Source organism: Chaetodon auriga, chromosome 4, assembly GCF_051107435.1.
Source record: "Chaetodon auriga isolate fChaAug3 chromosome 4, fChaAug3.hap1, whole genome shotgun sequence".
NCBI classification, from domain to species: Eukaryota; Metazoa; Chordata; class Actinopteri; order Chaetodontiformes; family Chaetodontidae; genus Chaetodon; species Chaetodon auriga.
The window spans coordinates 23,797,116-23,812,832 of NC_135077.1; the positions used below are offsets into that span (position 1 = coordinate 23,797,116).

The 15,717-nt window shown below is 45.4% G+C and overlaps 1 protein-coding gene across 1 annotated transcript in view; it reads left to right on the forward strand.

The window, feature by feature from the left end:
• Positions 1-15,717, forward strand: part of maml3 (mastermind-like transcriptional coactivator 3) — a 103,672-nt gene extending 87,955 nt beyond the window's left edge. Inside the window, exons 4-6 of the mRNA XM_076728073.1 lie at positions 10,039-10,308; positions 11,759-11,837; positions 13,412-15,717. Of these exons, the coding sequence (XP_076584188.1) occupies positions 10,039-10,308; positions 11,759-11,837; positions 13,412-14,508 (1,446 nt within the window). The 3' untranslated portion in view covers positions 14,509-15,717. The remainder of the gene's footprint in view (positions 1-10,038; positions 10,309-11,758; positions 11,838-13,411) is intronic.

A 15,717-nucleotide genomic window follows, 5' to 3' on the forward strand; every position in this document is an offset into this window, starting at 1 on the left:
GGAGGGAGGGCGAAGAGGATGGAAGCGGAAGGGGAGTCAGATGATGTGAAGACATGAGGAGAGGGGGAGGGAAATGGAGGAGAGAAAAGAGCGCCTGAAGAAACACAGGAAGACAGAGATGGAGAGACTGAGGAGGAATGGCAGAGGGATGGAGGAAAGGGGGAGCCTATTGCCCCGAGACTACGGCAGAAAGAGAAAAAGAATGAAGAGAGTGGGAGAGAGCAAAAGAGTGATAGCCTTACAGCAGCACCTAATGGCTTCTCTGGAGAGAGGGAGAGGGAGGGAGTGGAGAGGAGGAGAAGGCATAATGAGGGGGCTATGACAGAGGCAGAGATAGATTTAGAGAGGTAGATGGAGGGAGAGACAAAGAGAGGTGGAGGTTATACGGCCGTTCGGTAAAGATGGAGTCAAAGAAAATGGGAGGAGAGAGTGAAAAAGAGGAAAGTGGTAAATGGTGAAAGGTGTGGGGGGATGATAGCCTATGAGGCAGGGATGGATCCAGACATTAAATGAGCAACAGCGAGAATAAAGATGGATGAGAGTGGATGTAGGAAAACAAATGTGAAACAGGTAGAAAAACAAATGAAAGCAGGGGTGAAGTCAGGCAGAGGAGGAGGAGGTGGAGGAGGAGAGAGGCGCTGCTGGGCAAATGAGGCAGGCGAGAAGAGGAAAGATCAGCCCCCGGGTGAACAAAGAAGGAAGGAATAAGGGGAAGATAGATGTAGTCGAAGGGTGGACAGAGAGCAAGGGAGGAAGGGCGGCCAGGGGTGGAGAAGTGGCTAGATGGAGGGATCTGAAAAGAGATAGAAAATAAGGGAGGGATGTGAGAAAATAGAGATGAATGAGAGAGCAATGAAAAAGGAAAGGGACTGAAGGAGATGAGGAAGGGAGGGAGGGAGGGAGAGATTGAGTGAGAGCCTGAGAGAGAGCAAAAAGAAAGACAGGACACAGCGCGTGGTGAGACAGTAAAGGAGGAAATTGAAGAGGAGGTTGTTCAGAGAGATGGAGGATGGCTGGATGGATTAAAAGGCAGTTTACTGTCATAACGAGAGAGGGAGGTAAACAGAGATGAGGGGATGGACGAGTGAGTGGAACGTATCTTAACCTCCGTTAACAGCCGTGTTATAGCACTGATCGCAGCTGTGAATAATTCAAACCCTCTAGTTGGGAATTCTCTCTGGGAAGAGCCTGAATATGATAACCTCGCACACACACACACACACACACACACACACACACACACACAACAGGACACACTCTCCGCAGTGTTTGAATTCCTCTCTCTCTCTCTCTCTGTTTATTGCTACTTCAAGCTACAAGCTTTGTATAGTGCTTTCAGTACACATACATGTGTGCATGTACCCACAATAGTAATAAACATTGTGATGGAGAGACAGAGAAAAGGAGAAGAGAAAGAGCAGTCCACCGCGGTGTTTCCAAACGGTCACTCAGACGTACCATTCTCAGCCGCCATGATTAGATTACACAGAAGCGCATCAATCTGTCCCTCTCTGTCACACACAGACGCACGCGACTCTCTCTTTAAAAAAAAAAAAAAAACGCACATTTCCATCACTCACTCGCGTACTGTCCCAGACATGGCCTCACTCCCGAGTGCGCACGTGTGTCTTTAAGGTCTCCATGGCGACTGTTTCCAGGGTGATTTACTATAGCACCTGGTCCCTCTCAGGGTGGTACACTCGTCTGCTCGCCACAATCACTCCCCGGCCACCAGTGATCTCATCCCTTCGCTCCGCTCGCACTCCCTCCTCCTCGCTTGTCGTCATGAACATGATTTACTCCTGTCTTCTGTCCTCTCGCTGCTCATCATATTCCACCGTCTGTGACCGTTTCTCCACCTCAGTAATAACGTTCCTAAGAGGGAACTTGGGAGCCAAGAGTAAAGCAAACTCTTTAGAATAGTGAATAAACTGCTTCAGGAGAGCCAAACAAACATCAGTAAAAAGATGTGTTGATTGATGATTGAAAGAAAATGAATCCTCAATTTTGATAATTGACTACTTGTTTAAGTCATTCTTCAAGTCATTTATCAAGCAAAAATCTAAAACATTTCCTGTTACCAACTTCTCCAATGTGACAAGTTGCTGCTTTTCTCTGTTTTACATCATAATAAATTGATTATTGCTGAGTTTTGGACTGTTGATCAGACAATCAACAATAGATGTCACCTTGGGCAGATGTTTCACTGAAGAATTGATTAGTCAGAAAAGGTAACACACAAATTAATCAGTAATTAAAATAGATGGCAGTTACTCATCCCCATATCCAACAAAATGCAGATGACATGGTTTTACATTTATATACTGTAAGCAGTGCTGCTATTTAATATCACAGCAGACACGTTTTCCATGGTGTCAGTCCTGGACTATCAAAGAACAGAGGTTTCTTCCAGACTCCCCACCAGTATTTCAACAGTTTGGCTATCACAAAACCTCTTTTGAGTCCAAACTATAGAACAAAATTCAGGGGTTCAACCCATGAGACACTTTGGAAATACATAAAAATGCACAAATCAGCGATACAAAAACCTTCTCTAGACAGCATTAACCTTTTTCTGCATGAAAATAAAGTAACATAAACAAGTAGAATAATACGTCCTTCCAGGTGAATCCTGAATGCAACAAACACACAGCTGTTATACTGATGTCACCTTCATGGCAACATGCATCATGGTGACTGTCAAGAAAAGAAAAGTAGATGAAATGTCATTTTTTCCAAGGAAAGGTTGTCTCATGTTGAAGTGGGGTTGGACATGGTACTCAATAGCCTATTGAGACAGACAAGAGCATGAAGAAGAAGTTTCCTCTCTCTCTCAGCCTTTTTTCTTCTGTTTACTCTGGTTTATAAAGGTATCTCCTCCATGAACCATAGAAAGCCCAAACAGAGGTATGATACAATGCACAGCATGTGTAGGAATAACAAAGTTCTACGGTAAAGAAAATGTAACGCCGACAGAAAGCGCTGTCTGATGGCAAGGTGAAGCACTGAAATTATTCCTAATACAACAGACACTTTTTTTTTAAGTGGGTAAAATACGCTTTGCTGATATTCCATCTAATTATTGTCAAGACATTTTACCCAAAACTACAAACAGGACAAGTCAGGATCAGTAGGATTCATCCTCTGGGGAACATGAATGTCTGTACAATCCAAAGGTTGCTGAGATGTTTCAGTCAGGACTGAAGTGGTGGAACAGCCGATCCACATTGCCATTCATTTAGACACGCTGTTAATGTGAACAGCAGATTTCTGAGGTGATCTTTTGATTTCCATACTCTGCCATCTTGTGCACTGTAGAATCTAGTAAATCTAGATTTTTTGCAAACTGGAGGAGCCTGGGTCAAACTGTGGTGAAGTCAGCATGAAATAACCAAGCTAAATGAGGGTGGAGGCTGAGAAACCTATCAGTCCAGGTAGCCATAAGCTATAATAGCCTATTGATTTAACAGTGAATTACAGTGGAGACAGATTATCTGTAACATCTATGTCTGTGTCAACCTTCCTGCATGCACCAATTAGTAAAAGTCATTTAGGGACTATCAAAGGACAAGTGTTGCAAATAAGTTTTGACCATAAATGCTATGAAATGCATCATTGGTCTATAGAGTAATATTGATTGTGTAACATATCTGCAATTATATAGATGAGCATAAAGAAATAAAGCTTTTGTTGGGCATTTTTGGCCTTTGTTGGCTACTGACAGGTGAAGAGGCAGACAGGAAACAGGGAGAGAGAGAGAGAGAGAGAGAGGTATGACCTGCAACAAAGGCTGTTGCATGGAAATGAACCAGTGACAGTTGCAACCATGCAGCCATGCAGCCATGCAGCCATGCGGCATGCGCTGTAAGCATTCAGCCACAAAGGTGCTCCAGTAAATTGTGATTCAAAGAATGTCAAGCTACATGATTGCAAACAAGCATGAACTGACATCCCCGGCTCTACGCTGTCTGTGGCTGGCATCCTGTGTGTGCAGATAAATCCCTTGGTTAAGCACAGTGCCTGCAAACAGCATTCATGCTGCAGGGATTCATTTACTTAAATTGATCCACTCCTGCATGCCTACATGCATTTCACAGTATCCCTGCACGGCATCATGTTGGTTCAGTTATGGTTAAAGGATGATCTCCAGAAAACCTGCTAACCCAGTCCATTGTTTTTGAGTCTATGGGGGGAATTTTGTGAAAGTAAGGGGTTTGTGTGTCTTTCACTTTGACATTTCCCCTTAAATTGTGTGTGTGTGTGTGTGTGTGTGTGTGTGTGTGTGTGTGTGTGTAGATTCAGAAGATTCAGAAATAGGCCAGTTAGGGTTTAGAGCAGAGAGATGTTAAGAGATTAAACAGACCTCTGTGGGGAGCAAGACTCCTCTCCAGCAGTTTAAATATAACTCTCTTCAGGGAGAAACAGAGTAAGTGTGTGTGTGTGTGTGTATGTGTGTATGTGTGTATGTGTGTATGTATGTGTGTGTGTGTGTGTGTCTATGTGTGTCTATGTGTGTCTGTGTGTGTGTGTCTATGAACTTGTTTGAAGAGGTTGGGTTAGGGTAGGTGGGTGGATGTGTTCTACACAACTGGTGGCTAAGAATCAAACCACTGACTTCATACATCCACCTATCCCTGTTATTGTGCGTGCGTGCGTGCGTGCGTGCGTGCGTGTCGAAGTGATGTCTTCTTTACCTGTGGCGCTGTGGGGATAGTTTAGTACCTTGAGGTCTGGCTCCCACCATCTGTTCGGGGTTAGTGTGCATGTGTGTTTTTGTATGTGCATGTGTCATTACGGTTGTGTCAGTGCTGCATAACACTAATGTTTTAACCATGCACTCTAATATAGAATGCAAATTTGTTTTTTCTTCATTACAAATTCATTACAAATCCTCATCTCCACACCTACCGTGGTGAGCAGAGTGAAACTGAAAACATGCACCTATCCCTGAGTCCTCTGTCCTGTCCCTGTATATGATGACTGAAGATGGCACCAGATTAGAAGAATCCTAACAAGCTGTGACGCCTTCATTTATCAACTGTCTTCTTCAGATTAAAGCCAGAGACGAGCACACTGCAGTCACTAACCAGCACACCTACATGATAATGTTCATATTTGTGCAGATTCCATTCGACAATCTTGAGAATGTTCAATGTAATTGTGATCTGAGGCTCAAATGGGAGACAAGAGCATCGTGATGCCTGACAAGAACAATCCAGGTTCTTATCTGACGCTAAGCCGTGTACTTTTATGGGTTTAGTCCTGTGCGTTACGAAACTCTTAGTCGTCCGTGTTAGCCCAATAGTGATACTCACATGCACGTCAGCATTGTACACAGAGTGTTCTGCCCATCTGTGTAGGGCGTCAAGTAGTGGATTAGTTAGCTCTGCTAGCAACTCATCCCTACCTTGTCAGTTATTAAGTAAAGCTTTGAACCAGGGCGACATACAACGAGGGGCAGGTTGAGGTTGAGTGTGATGCTTAAAGACTCTTGACTATCACACGCACAAAAACCAGTCTGTGGCTACCTGGGATTTCAATCACACAGTTCTGTGAAAAGTGTAAGTTTATCTTAATAATTCTTGACTTGTAGAAACTGCTGCTGTTTGATCCGTAATGCCGGCCGAATCCCAATCATAAGGGTGAATGTGGCAGGAAATAAAGAACACGTTAAAATATGGTTATAGTCAGTCGAGTTTTCCCAGTCTCAAAACATGCACGTTTTCATTTATTTCATCTTGTGTATCTTGATTGTGTTGTACCTCACAGTCACAGACATTGTACTTCGTCTATCTGATTTTTTATTTTTTTTTTTTTTATAGGAGCAAACAATGTCATTTTTCTGACAAGATCATGGCACTTTTTAGAAATGTCATAAAATTTATTTATTAAACTATGCATTTATGTATGGTGGCTGATATATATTGTTTGGGTCTGTAGATTGTGTTTATAGTATTTATGATAAATACTGTACTGTTTCCTGTAGAGAAACAAACTGCCTGCACTGACAAATACAAATATGACAGCCTTTATATTCCGCGTTCAATTCATTCTACATTCACCAATACCTGCATTCAGACTGGAGCCCTTGAAAATGGACAGTGCTGAAAATCCAGCACAATGCAGCAGACATTTTCTGTGAGGCATCCAGTCATATTGCCACCAGCGTCTTTCACAGCTTTTCTGATTTGCATATTTCTACACATCTCAGACATCACCAGCAGGGTCAGAGTGCAAGGTCAACCAGTGTGAAGCTCAAGGACATTCAGACATTGATGAGCACTGGCTGTGAATGAGATCAAGCCTGTGACCTTCAAGATGGCCACCCTAATCTCAGAGACACGGCTTCAACTCGCTCGACAAACCATCAACCACTGCAGCATCCCCTGTTGCTCCAGCGCTGCCGCTGAGATGTACTTCCTGTTCACTTTCTCAGTCTGATTACAGCCGTAGTCTGTGTAAGAGTCCAATGAGGCATCTCCTCGTCCATCCAGCCCTGACTCTCTGTTCCCTCTCTTTCACTGCTCCTGCTCTCCTCTTCTTCGCCCCCCCCCCCCTTCTCTTACACAAGTGGGTGACAGATGTGAGCCACTCTGGAGAGCACACAGACACCCAGCACACTGCCAGGCGCCGCTCCTGTGTGTGTGTGTGTGTGTGTGTGTGTGTGTGTGTGTGTGTGTGTGTGTGTGTGCGCGCGCGTTTACACACATGTTGTGCAGTTGTGCTTCGCTTAATGTCTTAATGCATGAACTATAAGGCATCATGTAGAGCTGTACTTGTCTGTCTGTGTTTCTCTGGTTTTTGCAAATGCAGCCTTTAATCTCACTGCTGTATGGTCACCATGAGAGCAGGTGATTTCATCCCGACTGGGGTGTGTGTGACCATCGCAGTGTAAGCAGATACACCTTTAAACACACACACACGCACAGTGAGGACGGCAGACACATACAGTATTTCTGTTCCATGAGACTTAGCAATGAAGTGGACAGTCTCTCTGACTGCCTCTCTGCCACTCTCTCACACATGCGCACACACACATTTCCGCTCACTTTACGTGTAATGTAATCACCTGTGCTGTCCATGCTTCCTAACCCAATAATGCTGACAGCCTCCACCGCACACATGCACACACACACACACACACACACACACACACACACAAACAAACGGACATCCTGCAGAACAACCTGTGATACATTCACTTCTCACCTTTCATTTCAGCCTCCATTTCTTCTTTTCTACCTTGCCTTTCCTGTCACAAAGTGATCCAATCTGCATCTTACAGTCGCTGTTGCAGTTTCAAACTCCAGCTGCTCTGTTCCTCCTGTAGCTTGCAGCTAACCACTGAGTCTCATTAGCCACTGAGCCTTTTTCGTTGAACAGCACAGAGTTTAAGGACTAACTTGAGCCAGTCTGAGGTGCCTGAATTGAGCATCTGGGGAGTGGACAGAGAAACAGAGGCACAGACAGAGGGAGCAGGATCGACAGGGCTAAAAGAGAAAACAGACAGACAGACAGACAGACTGTGCTCTTTGTTACATTATTCAACAACATGCATGAGTTAGGACAGAGGGCAGACAGAATGGAAGATGCACTGATGAATAGAGAGAAGAGGCTGAGAAAGAAAACCTGTAGGCTAACTGTGTATATACTGTATGTGTGACTCTTTCGGGTCCGTCCAGCGTTGTGGAGAGTGACCAGGCGCGGCGGCCATAACTGCTCCTCCGAGCACCATCTGCTCCTCGCTGCAGCAACTGTTGCCAGGGTACCTGCTCTCCTCTCTTCCTCTTTATCTCACCTTTCACTCCTCCCCTCTTTGATCCTCACCTCCCATCACTTCTTCTGTTTTCTCCCCAAACACGATCTTTTCTTTCTCATTCTGCTCTCATGCCAGTCGTCTTTCCTCACACGTTTTTTTTTCCTCTTCCCTTCAATTAATTTTATTTCCTTTTTCATTCTGAAGAGGATACCTGCTTTCTATTCAATAAGCTTCACTGGCGTGACATTCAATTAGTTGTATATTAGCAACGCTTCAGCGAAGTACTAATGACACTGAAATACTACTGATACTACTGCTAATTCATTAGCTCTTTTTTCATCCTTTCCCTCATGTCTTTCTCTTTACTTTGCTTTATTTAACTATACACAGCATATACATACTGTAGTTTTCTTTCTAGTTTTGCTGCCACTTCTGCCCTGTAACACAAATACCATTTCCACCAAAGTCTATTATTCTTTTCCTCTCCTCCTTCCTTTGAAATCCATCTCTCTTCCGTTCCTTCCTGGCAATGGTGTGGACATGACTCAGGGCCCCCTGTCTACAGAGAGAAAGAGAGAAAAGCAGAGAAAGAGTGGAGAAAGGAGTTTGATGGTGGGGTGTTTAGAGAGAAGGGAAGAAAAGAGGTAGAGTGAGTGGGGGAGAGGGAGCGATCGTAGATCAGAACCGTCATGATTGAGCCATCTGCTGAGAGGAGGCCTGTGAGATTCAAACACACATACACACACACAGTCCATGCTTAAAGATCACCACTGCCACCCGTTGGTCATTTCCTGACAGTACGCCTCTCCCTCCCCTCTCTGCTCCTTTCTTACATCGTCTGACTGCCCTGCTGCCATCCGGTAGGAACAACCGGAGATGAGACACGTAGCTCTGAACATCGATCAGTCTGGTCTGGCTGTCTGGTGAGCCAGTCTTAAGCAGCCGATTCTGTTTGCTCCACAGGGTTTTTTTGTGCTCTAATATATGAGGTTTATCTCCACCTAACTCCTTTCTAAGAAGAGCGGAGCCTCAGCACGGATTATGAGGCTTTGGCTCTTTCAAAACATATTGAGTATAGTGATGTGTTACAGGCTCTTGCCAATGCTATGATGCGCTACTGTAATCCTGCTTTTGCTGTTTCATTCTTGCCCTGCAGTTAAATGTGATTTGTTGTACACTGTCTGTTCCTCTGTGTGGCTGTGGGTGGTTGTGTGTTGTTGCATTTTTATGTGTGCAAACACTCGACTGGCCTGAATCGTTCTTTCCTCTCCTCTCAGGCCTTTCCCCTCTCTTACTGTCAGCCGGCCTAAACGATGTCCACTCTCGTTCAGCTGTCTAACCTTTAATAGATTTATAAACGCTCCCCTCCCATTGGCCAGAACAGGCCATTTCATCCTATTATAGATTAGCATACGGCTGAGTGGAGGAGGAAGTGCTCTTTATATGCTAATGAGGAGCTAATGTATGCAGCGAGGACCAACCAATGCCCCATTGGGAGGACTCAGGGTGGCCTGACGAGCTGAATCTTGAAACAGTCCTGTCTTTATCTGGTTTTTCACTCTCATTCACAGACACATGGACTGTGTCTTTGTGAGCTATTATACAACATAATGGCTGACTCCACTTTTATGTCCAAAACAAACAGGGCAAAGGTGTCACTGTAGATGCCAAAGACACTGGGAGTGCATTGAATATGCATTTCTCCTGTACCTGGTGTAATTGTATGACATTCACCGAAATGGCTTTTATACATGTAGAAACGCTAATTTAGCCATTTTGTCTTTAGGTTTAACCTTTGAGCAATGCAAACATTAAAAAGGTAATAGTCCAACATTTTATGAAATACACATATTTGCTCTTTTGCCTAGACTTAAATGACAAACTAAATACAACTCTCATATCTGCATGGTAAATGTGACGGCACTGCTGTCATTCAGTTAGCTTGGCTTAGCACAAATATAATGGGGGAAAACAGGGAAATGGCTTTGTTTCAAGGTAACAGAATTTGCCTAGCTCACCTAAAACTAGCATGTTATATCTAATTTATTAAATTCATACAAAACTGAAGTATGAAAATGACAATTCACATTTTTATGGGGCAGTTAATGTACCAGGCTATTTCTCGACTGGGATCCATTCCTCATCAAACTCTTGGCAAGAAATTGCATAAGTGTATTACCCAAAATGTCAAACTATTCCTTTAATTTGCTCATTCTCAAGTAATTGAGAACCCTCAACAGTCCACCTGAACAGTTGTCCCCTCCTCTTTGTCTGTACAGGAACAAGGTGTGGTGGGAATGTCACGACCGCCGGGCGCCATCCCACCTCCTCACCCTGCTGGTGGTGTGGCCTCAGGGGTGGGGCCCAACCAGGGATCAGGTCCACCTCCAGGCTACGTGGGGAACCAGCAGCAGGCAGCCATGATGAAACAGATGATGGTGATGGAGCAGGAGAAGAGGGTGCAAATGCACATGATGGAGCAGCAGAAACAGCAGCTCTTCAGAGAGCAGAGGCAACAGCAGCAGCAGCAGCAACTACTGGCTGAACAGGTGAGCTTGCATCAGACAGTGTGCTTATAGCATAAGGCAAGTGTGATGGTGTGGTGAAAATGGCAAGGACGTATGATTCATCTGTCATGCATTAAATTGTGAGTGTGTGTGTGTGTGTGTGGGTGTGCACAGTGTTCATGCATTCCTGTGTATTTGTTTGCGTCTGCAGCTCTAACAAGAGCAGCTCATCCTTACTGTTGTCTGGTTGCATGTATAATTACCCTCAACCAGCCCCCTCTTCACTACTTCCTTTTCATCTCTGTAATGTGTGTGTGTGTCTGTGTCTGTGTGTGTCTGTGTGTGCATGCGTCTGTGTATGTGTGTGTTTTTGCCATGCCGCCTGCTGTGATAATGTGGTGTTTTCTTTTTATTTCTCTCTCTGTGAGAGAATCAAGTGTTAAAGAGTTCTGAACTCTGAAGTCACCACCCACTATGTTGGTTTTAATTGGATCTGCAAAAACACACACAGACACACAAATATAGGTGTCTGGAAGGAAACACATCCTGTTGGGGTTTGGTGTATGTTTTTAACTGGATATCATACCTCCATTTAAATGAGCAACATCTCTGCTTTCCAGGCACACATTCAGCTGCTGCTTTTTATGCTGCGAGTACCAGACTTGTGTTTTTCCACTTAATTTTCTATACCTGCAGCACAAATATGGCTCTGATAGAGTGTCAGGGTTGCCTTTGATTACTTATTTCAACACTGATTAGTTATGATGTTATGGATCTACGAGAGTATCATGCCGTAAACCTGAAAGCACACATCTGTCTTACCTCTACTATACCAAAAAAAAACTCTACAAAACATCTGTCTACTGTACTAAACATCTGTCTGCTATACCAAACATTTGTCTGTCTCTGCTGTACCAAACATCTGTCTCAAATCTGCGCTACGACAACATCTGTCTCACCTCCATTGTCTGACCTCTGCAGCATCAAACATCTGTCTCTCTTTTGCTGTACCAAACATTTGCCTCACTTCTGCTGCACCAAAACATCTGTCTCACTGTACTGTGGCATTTGTACCGAATAAAGGATTCCAATGATTGGTCAGCCATCAGAATTAGCATTTAGGTAGGTCTCTGTATTGTCAGTGCACAATTGTCACTCATGTCAGGGAAGTGGTGTCTCTGACGGTGTGCTTTTTGGAAGTTTATCATATTCACAAGACAATGTTTAGTTGCAAGAATCCTCAATAAATCTAATATGGAGAACAGAAGGCTTGGGCCCGATGCAAGTATTTAATGATAAGAAATCAGGCCAACATGTTTGCCCAGTGAAAGTGTAGTGACTGAAAGCAAGGCTTTATCGTTATATACTAGCTTTGGAGCTGAGACCCTTTCTCTTGTCTCTATCCCAAAATGATACCAAATCTTGAATTTATGAAATAGATATGAAGGTATGTTACACAATCCTTAACAATCGTGTGCATGTGTGTGTGTAGCTCCAACAGCAGCAGCATCTCCCAAGACAGATGGGCCAGGGCCAGAGGAATCCATACCCTCAAGTCAATCAGTACCAAGGTGAGACACACAAATGCATGGCTTCATTTCATTTGTGCAACAGTACACTTAACATTTGTGAAGACAAAGAATGGCTCCACCCCAATAGATTTTCTAATAGACAAGGTAAGACCTGACCTAGATTCTTCCATGTTTTATTGATGACCACATTAGTAAATGGATTGATAAATCTGTTTCTTTGCTGATCATCCAGATGGTTACACAAAACAGGCTTACAATCACACATGCATTCTTGGTCCTCAACAAGTATGGTATACATCATAGAGTGCCAAGACATTTAGACATTCAACAGATTTTACAGTTCACTCTCTGCCATATTCAGAGACAGATAGACACACAAACACATAAGAACATGTATGCAAACAGCAGCGCTGTCGGAACATCACCCTGAAACCAAACCTCGTCCTCTCTGTCTGTCTCTGTCAGATTCATCAGTTGGTGCTCAGATGCTCTTCAGCCTCTTCCTCTTCCTCTCTCTCTCTCTCTCTCTCTCGCTCTCTCGCTCTCTCCGTAAAAAAAAATATAGAATATTCCTGCTCTGCCTGTTACCACGGCAACTTGTCTGTCCTGGATCCCCCAGAGTTCCGGTGAAGTCAGAGAGATGGATGAGAGGAGGGAAATGGGAGAAGCAGGGGGAGAGAGGGTGGAGGATTGTAACAAGAAGAATAGGTAGATGGTCTGGTAGGTAGAAGGAGAGGTTGGGAAGAGAAAGAAAGAGAGAGCGGTGAGTGGGTGAGAGGATGGAGAGATGAAGAAATACACAGAGAGGGAGGAGGAGAGTCAAGTCGAAAGCCATTTATAGCCATCAGAGAGTCTGTCTGCAAGTCTAGGAGATAATGTGGAGAGGAAGAGGGGGCTTCAGCATGAAACTCTGGCCTAGAAATATACCTCTTAGTTCAGCTATCCTGCAGCTTTTCAGTGATTTGAAAGCAGTGAGTGCGCTAGCATCACCTGCAATCAGAATGTAATCATATTCACTGTACTCATTTATATTTACATGAAGTGATGTGTAGAATAAATGTAGCTATTTTGTCATGTTACATTACCTCCAGCTCAGCTCACTCCCTACTTGCTTACAAGCCTGGAGTGTGTGATCCTCTTCGTTCTGACTCCTCAGTTACAGTTCCAGTCTGATCTGTGAGGTGAGGGATTAATGGAATGATGTCAGAAGTGGGTTTATTAGAGGATTTAGAGCCATTTCCACGCTAGCAGACCTCCTCTGCTCTGCCACTACCGAGTCTTTAATAGGAGAAAGTGGGAAAGTGAGGTGCTGGAGCTTTAGCGTGTTTAGTTTTCTCTTAGTGCGGTTGGAATTGAAGTAAATTGGGAGGAAAGCATCCGTTCCTGGAGTAAACAGGTTGTCACGAAACATAAATCTCTGCCTTAGCACTGACTTATTGGATTGTTCTTATGTGCCATTTGATGATTTAAATGGATCTAGTATACAGGCTTCAAAGCTCTTTTACAAAAGTCCAGCTCCTTTGTGATTTCTGTCTCCATATGCCTGTCTAATACTTTCCTATCTCCATTTTCTCGGTTCTCTGGTTTAAACTCCTCTGATTCCTCTCTCCAAGGTCCTCCTCAGGATCTGGCATCCAGGAGCCAGGCTCTCCAGAACATTCGGGCCGCCCGTCTCCTGCAACAGCAGCAGCAGAACCAGCAGCAGATGGTCCAGATGAGTTCTGTTCAGGGCCAAGGGGGATCAGTGGGACCCCAAACTGACATGGGCTTACCCTACGGCAACCAGGGGTCCAACCAGGGTTCCCTGTATGGGCTCAACCCCTCCATGAGCCAAATGATCCACCAGCAGCAGCACCAGAGCCAAAGTGTCCAAGCCTCCATGGGTCTTCCACCGCAGCACAACCCTGCCGGAGGGCCACCCCGGCAGGCAGGTGCAGGTCCTGGGGTTGGAGGGATGCCCGGAGGCCCTGGAGCTGGTGGTGCTGGGGGGTATGGAGGACAGGGGATGTTAATGAACTCCATGACCCAGCAGCCCCTCAAAGGCCCTCCCAATGCCAAAGCCCAAGCACAGAGACTGCAAAGCATGCTGGGAGCAGGAGGAGGTGGTGCGGGAATGGCGGCGGGCGGCTGGCCGCAGCAGCAAGGACAGAGTCTGCAGGGCATGGGGGGAGGAGTCGGAAGGACTACAGGAGGAGGGGGAGGAGAAATGGTGGGGTTCAGCTCTGCCCAGGGTTATGGGATGCAGCCGGGTCAACCTCCGCGCATGGCCAAGCAACATTTTCAGGGCCAGGGGATGAGCCAGGGAATGGACCCCAGAGTGGGCAACCCAGCGGCCGGTATGGGCGGCCCAATGATGGGCCCTCACATGGGCGGTCAGCCCAGGACCAACCAGCCCCGTCCCATGGTCATGAACCAGGGGATGAACCAGGGGGTGATGGGCCAGGGGATGTCTGGGATGGCAGGGTTCGGGCCAGGCCCTGGGGGGCCTGGACTAGGGGCAGGGGGAGGAGGAGGTGGACCCTACGGACCAGGGGGAGTCGGGGTTGGAGGTCAGCCACCGGGCTACCAGAGGACAGCCAATCAGGACATGTCATCCTATGGTTATGGGGGCGGGCCCTCAGGGGGAGGAGCTTTTGGACTGGGCGATGGCTCAGGGGCGGAGCTGGACTCAAGCGATGGTTGGATGGAGGAGTTTTTCCCGAGCCAATAGCCAACGGGGAAACTGGAGATGAGTTTTTACTGGATGAACTAAACATTAAAGCAGGACAAATGTTAAAACCTGAGAAAGTAAAACAAAAAGGATGACATGATGTGAACTGGCATGTTTTTGTTTTGTAAAACATGAGCAAGGTTATAAATGAGTTCTTGTGTTTTTTGTGTGAGTATGTGTGTGTGTGTGACATGGAGAGAACGATCATTATGTCTCGTGCATATTAATGAAAAACCAATATAGAGATTAAAAGGTGTGTTTTATTAGTTTCCTTTTTTTCTCCACCGAGTGAATTTTTGTCATGTTCCAGTGTTTGAAAGCGAGCCCCGTTTACACAGCAGCGCTTTGAGCCCGAGCTTCAGCAGGGGCTGATTGAACACCGCAGACTGATGAAGGGGAAGGAAGACTTGTTCTCAAGACAGCAATTTATTTGTGTTTGTGTGTTTGTGCCACCCAGCTCAGTGCTTCAGATCTCTCAACTATGTGAGGAGCTGAAGGGAGTAGAAAGCACTCTCAGCGCTTCCATTTCCTTTCTTAGAGTTGTGCCCCCCATACACACTCACACACGCACACACACACACACATACACACAAATCTGTCTCCCTCGTGCTCTCTCACTTTGTTCTCTTCACTTGATCTCTCTCTCTCTCTCATCCTCCTTCCCTCTCTCCTCCCGTCTTTCCCACCCTCTCTCCAGAGACTCCTTCCTCCCTCTCAACACTCCTTTCTGTGTTTAAATTGTGAACATCATAACAGAACAAATGATGTTCTTCAATTGTGCCACATAAGCACACTCTGCCCTCTAGTGCTTTTGCTAGGTAACCGACCTGGGAGGCGTTTTTAGGGGGGGTTTCATTTCCTGTGCGTAGCTGTGGATGACAGGTATGCATGCAGAGGGAAGCAGAGAGTGAAAAGCAGAGAAAGGGGGAGAGAATTGGCAGCTAAAGCAAGCATAGGACTCAAAAGCTCATGCGCACACACACACACACACACACGCACACACACACATATACAAACCCACAAACAAACAGACAAACAATTATCAGCCCGGGAGGATGAGTGGATGTGTGAGAGGCAGCTAACAGAGCTAATATTACATTAAACCTTCTGCCTGTGTGACACAAACCACATCACATGCATCAGGCTGACACAAAGCAAAACAGTCGCTGGGCACTGAATGTATTCAAGCACCACAAGTGACTTCTTCTT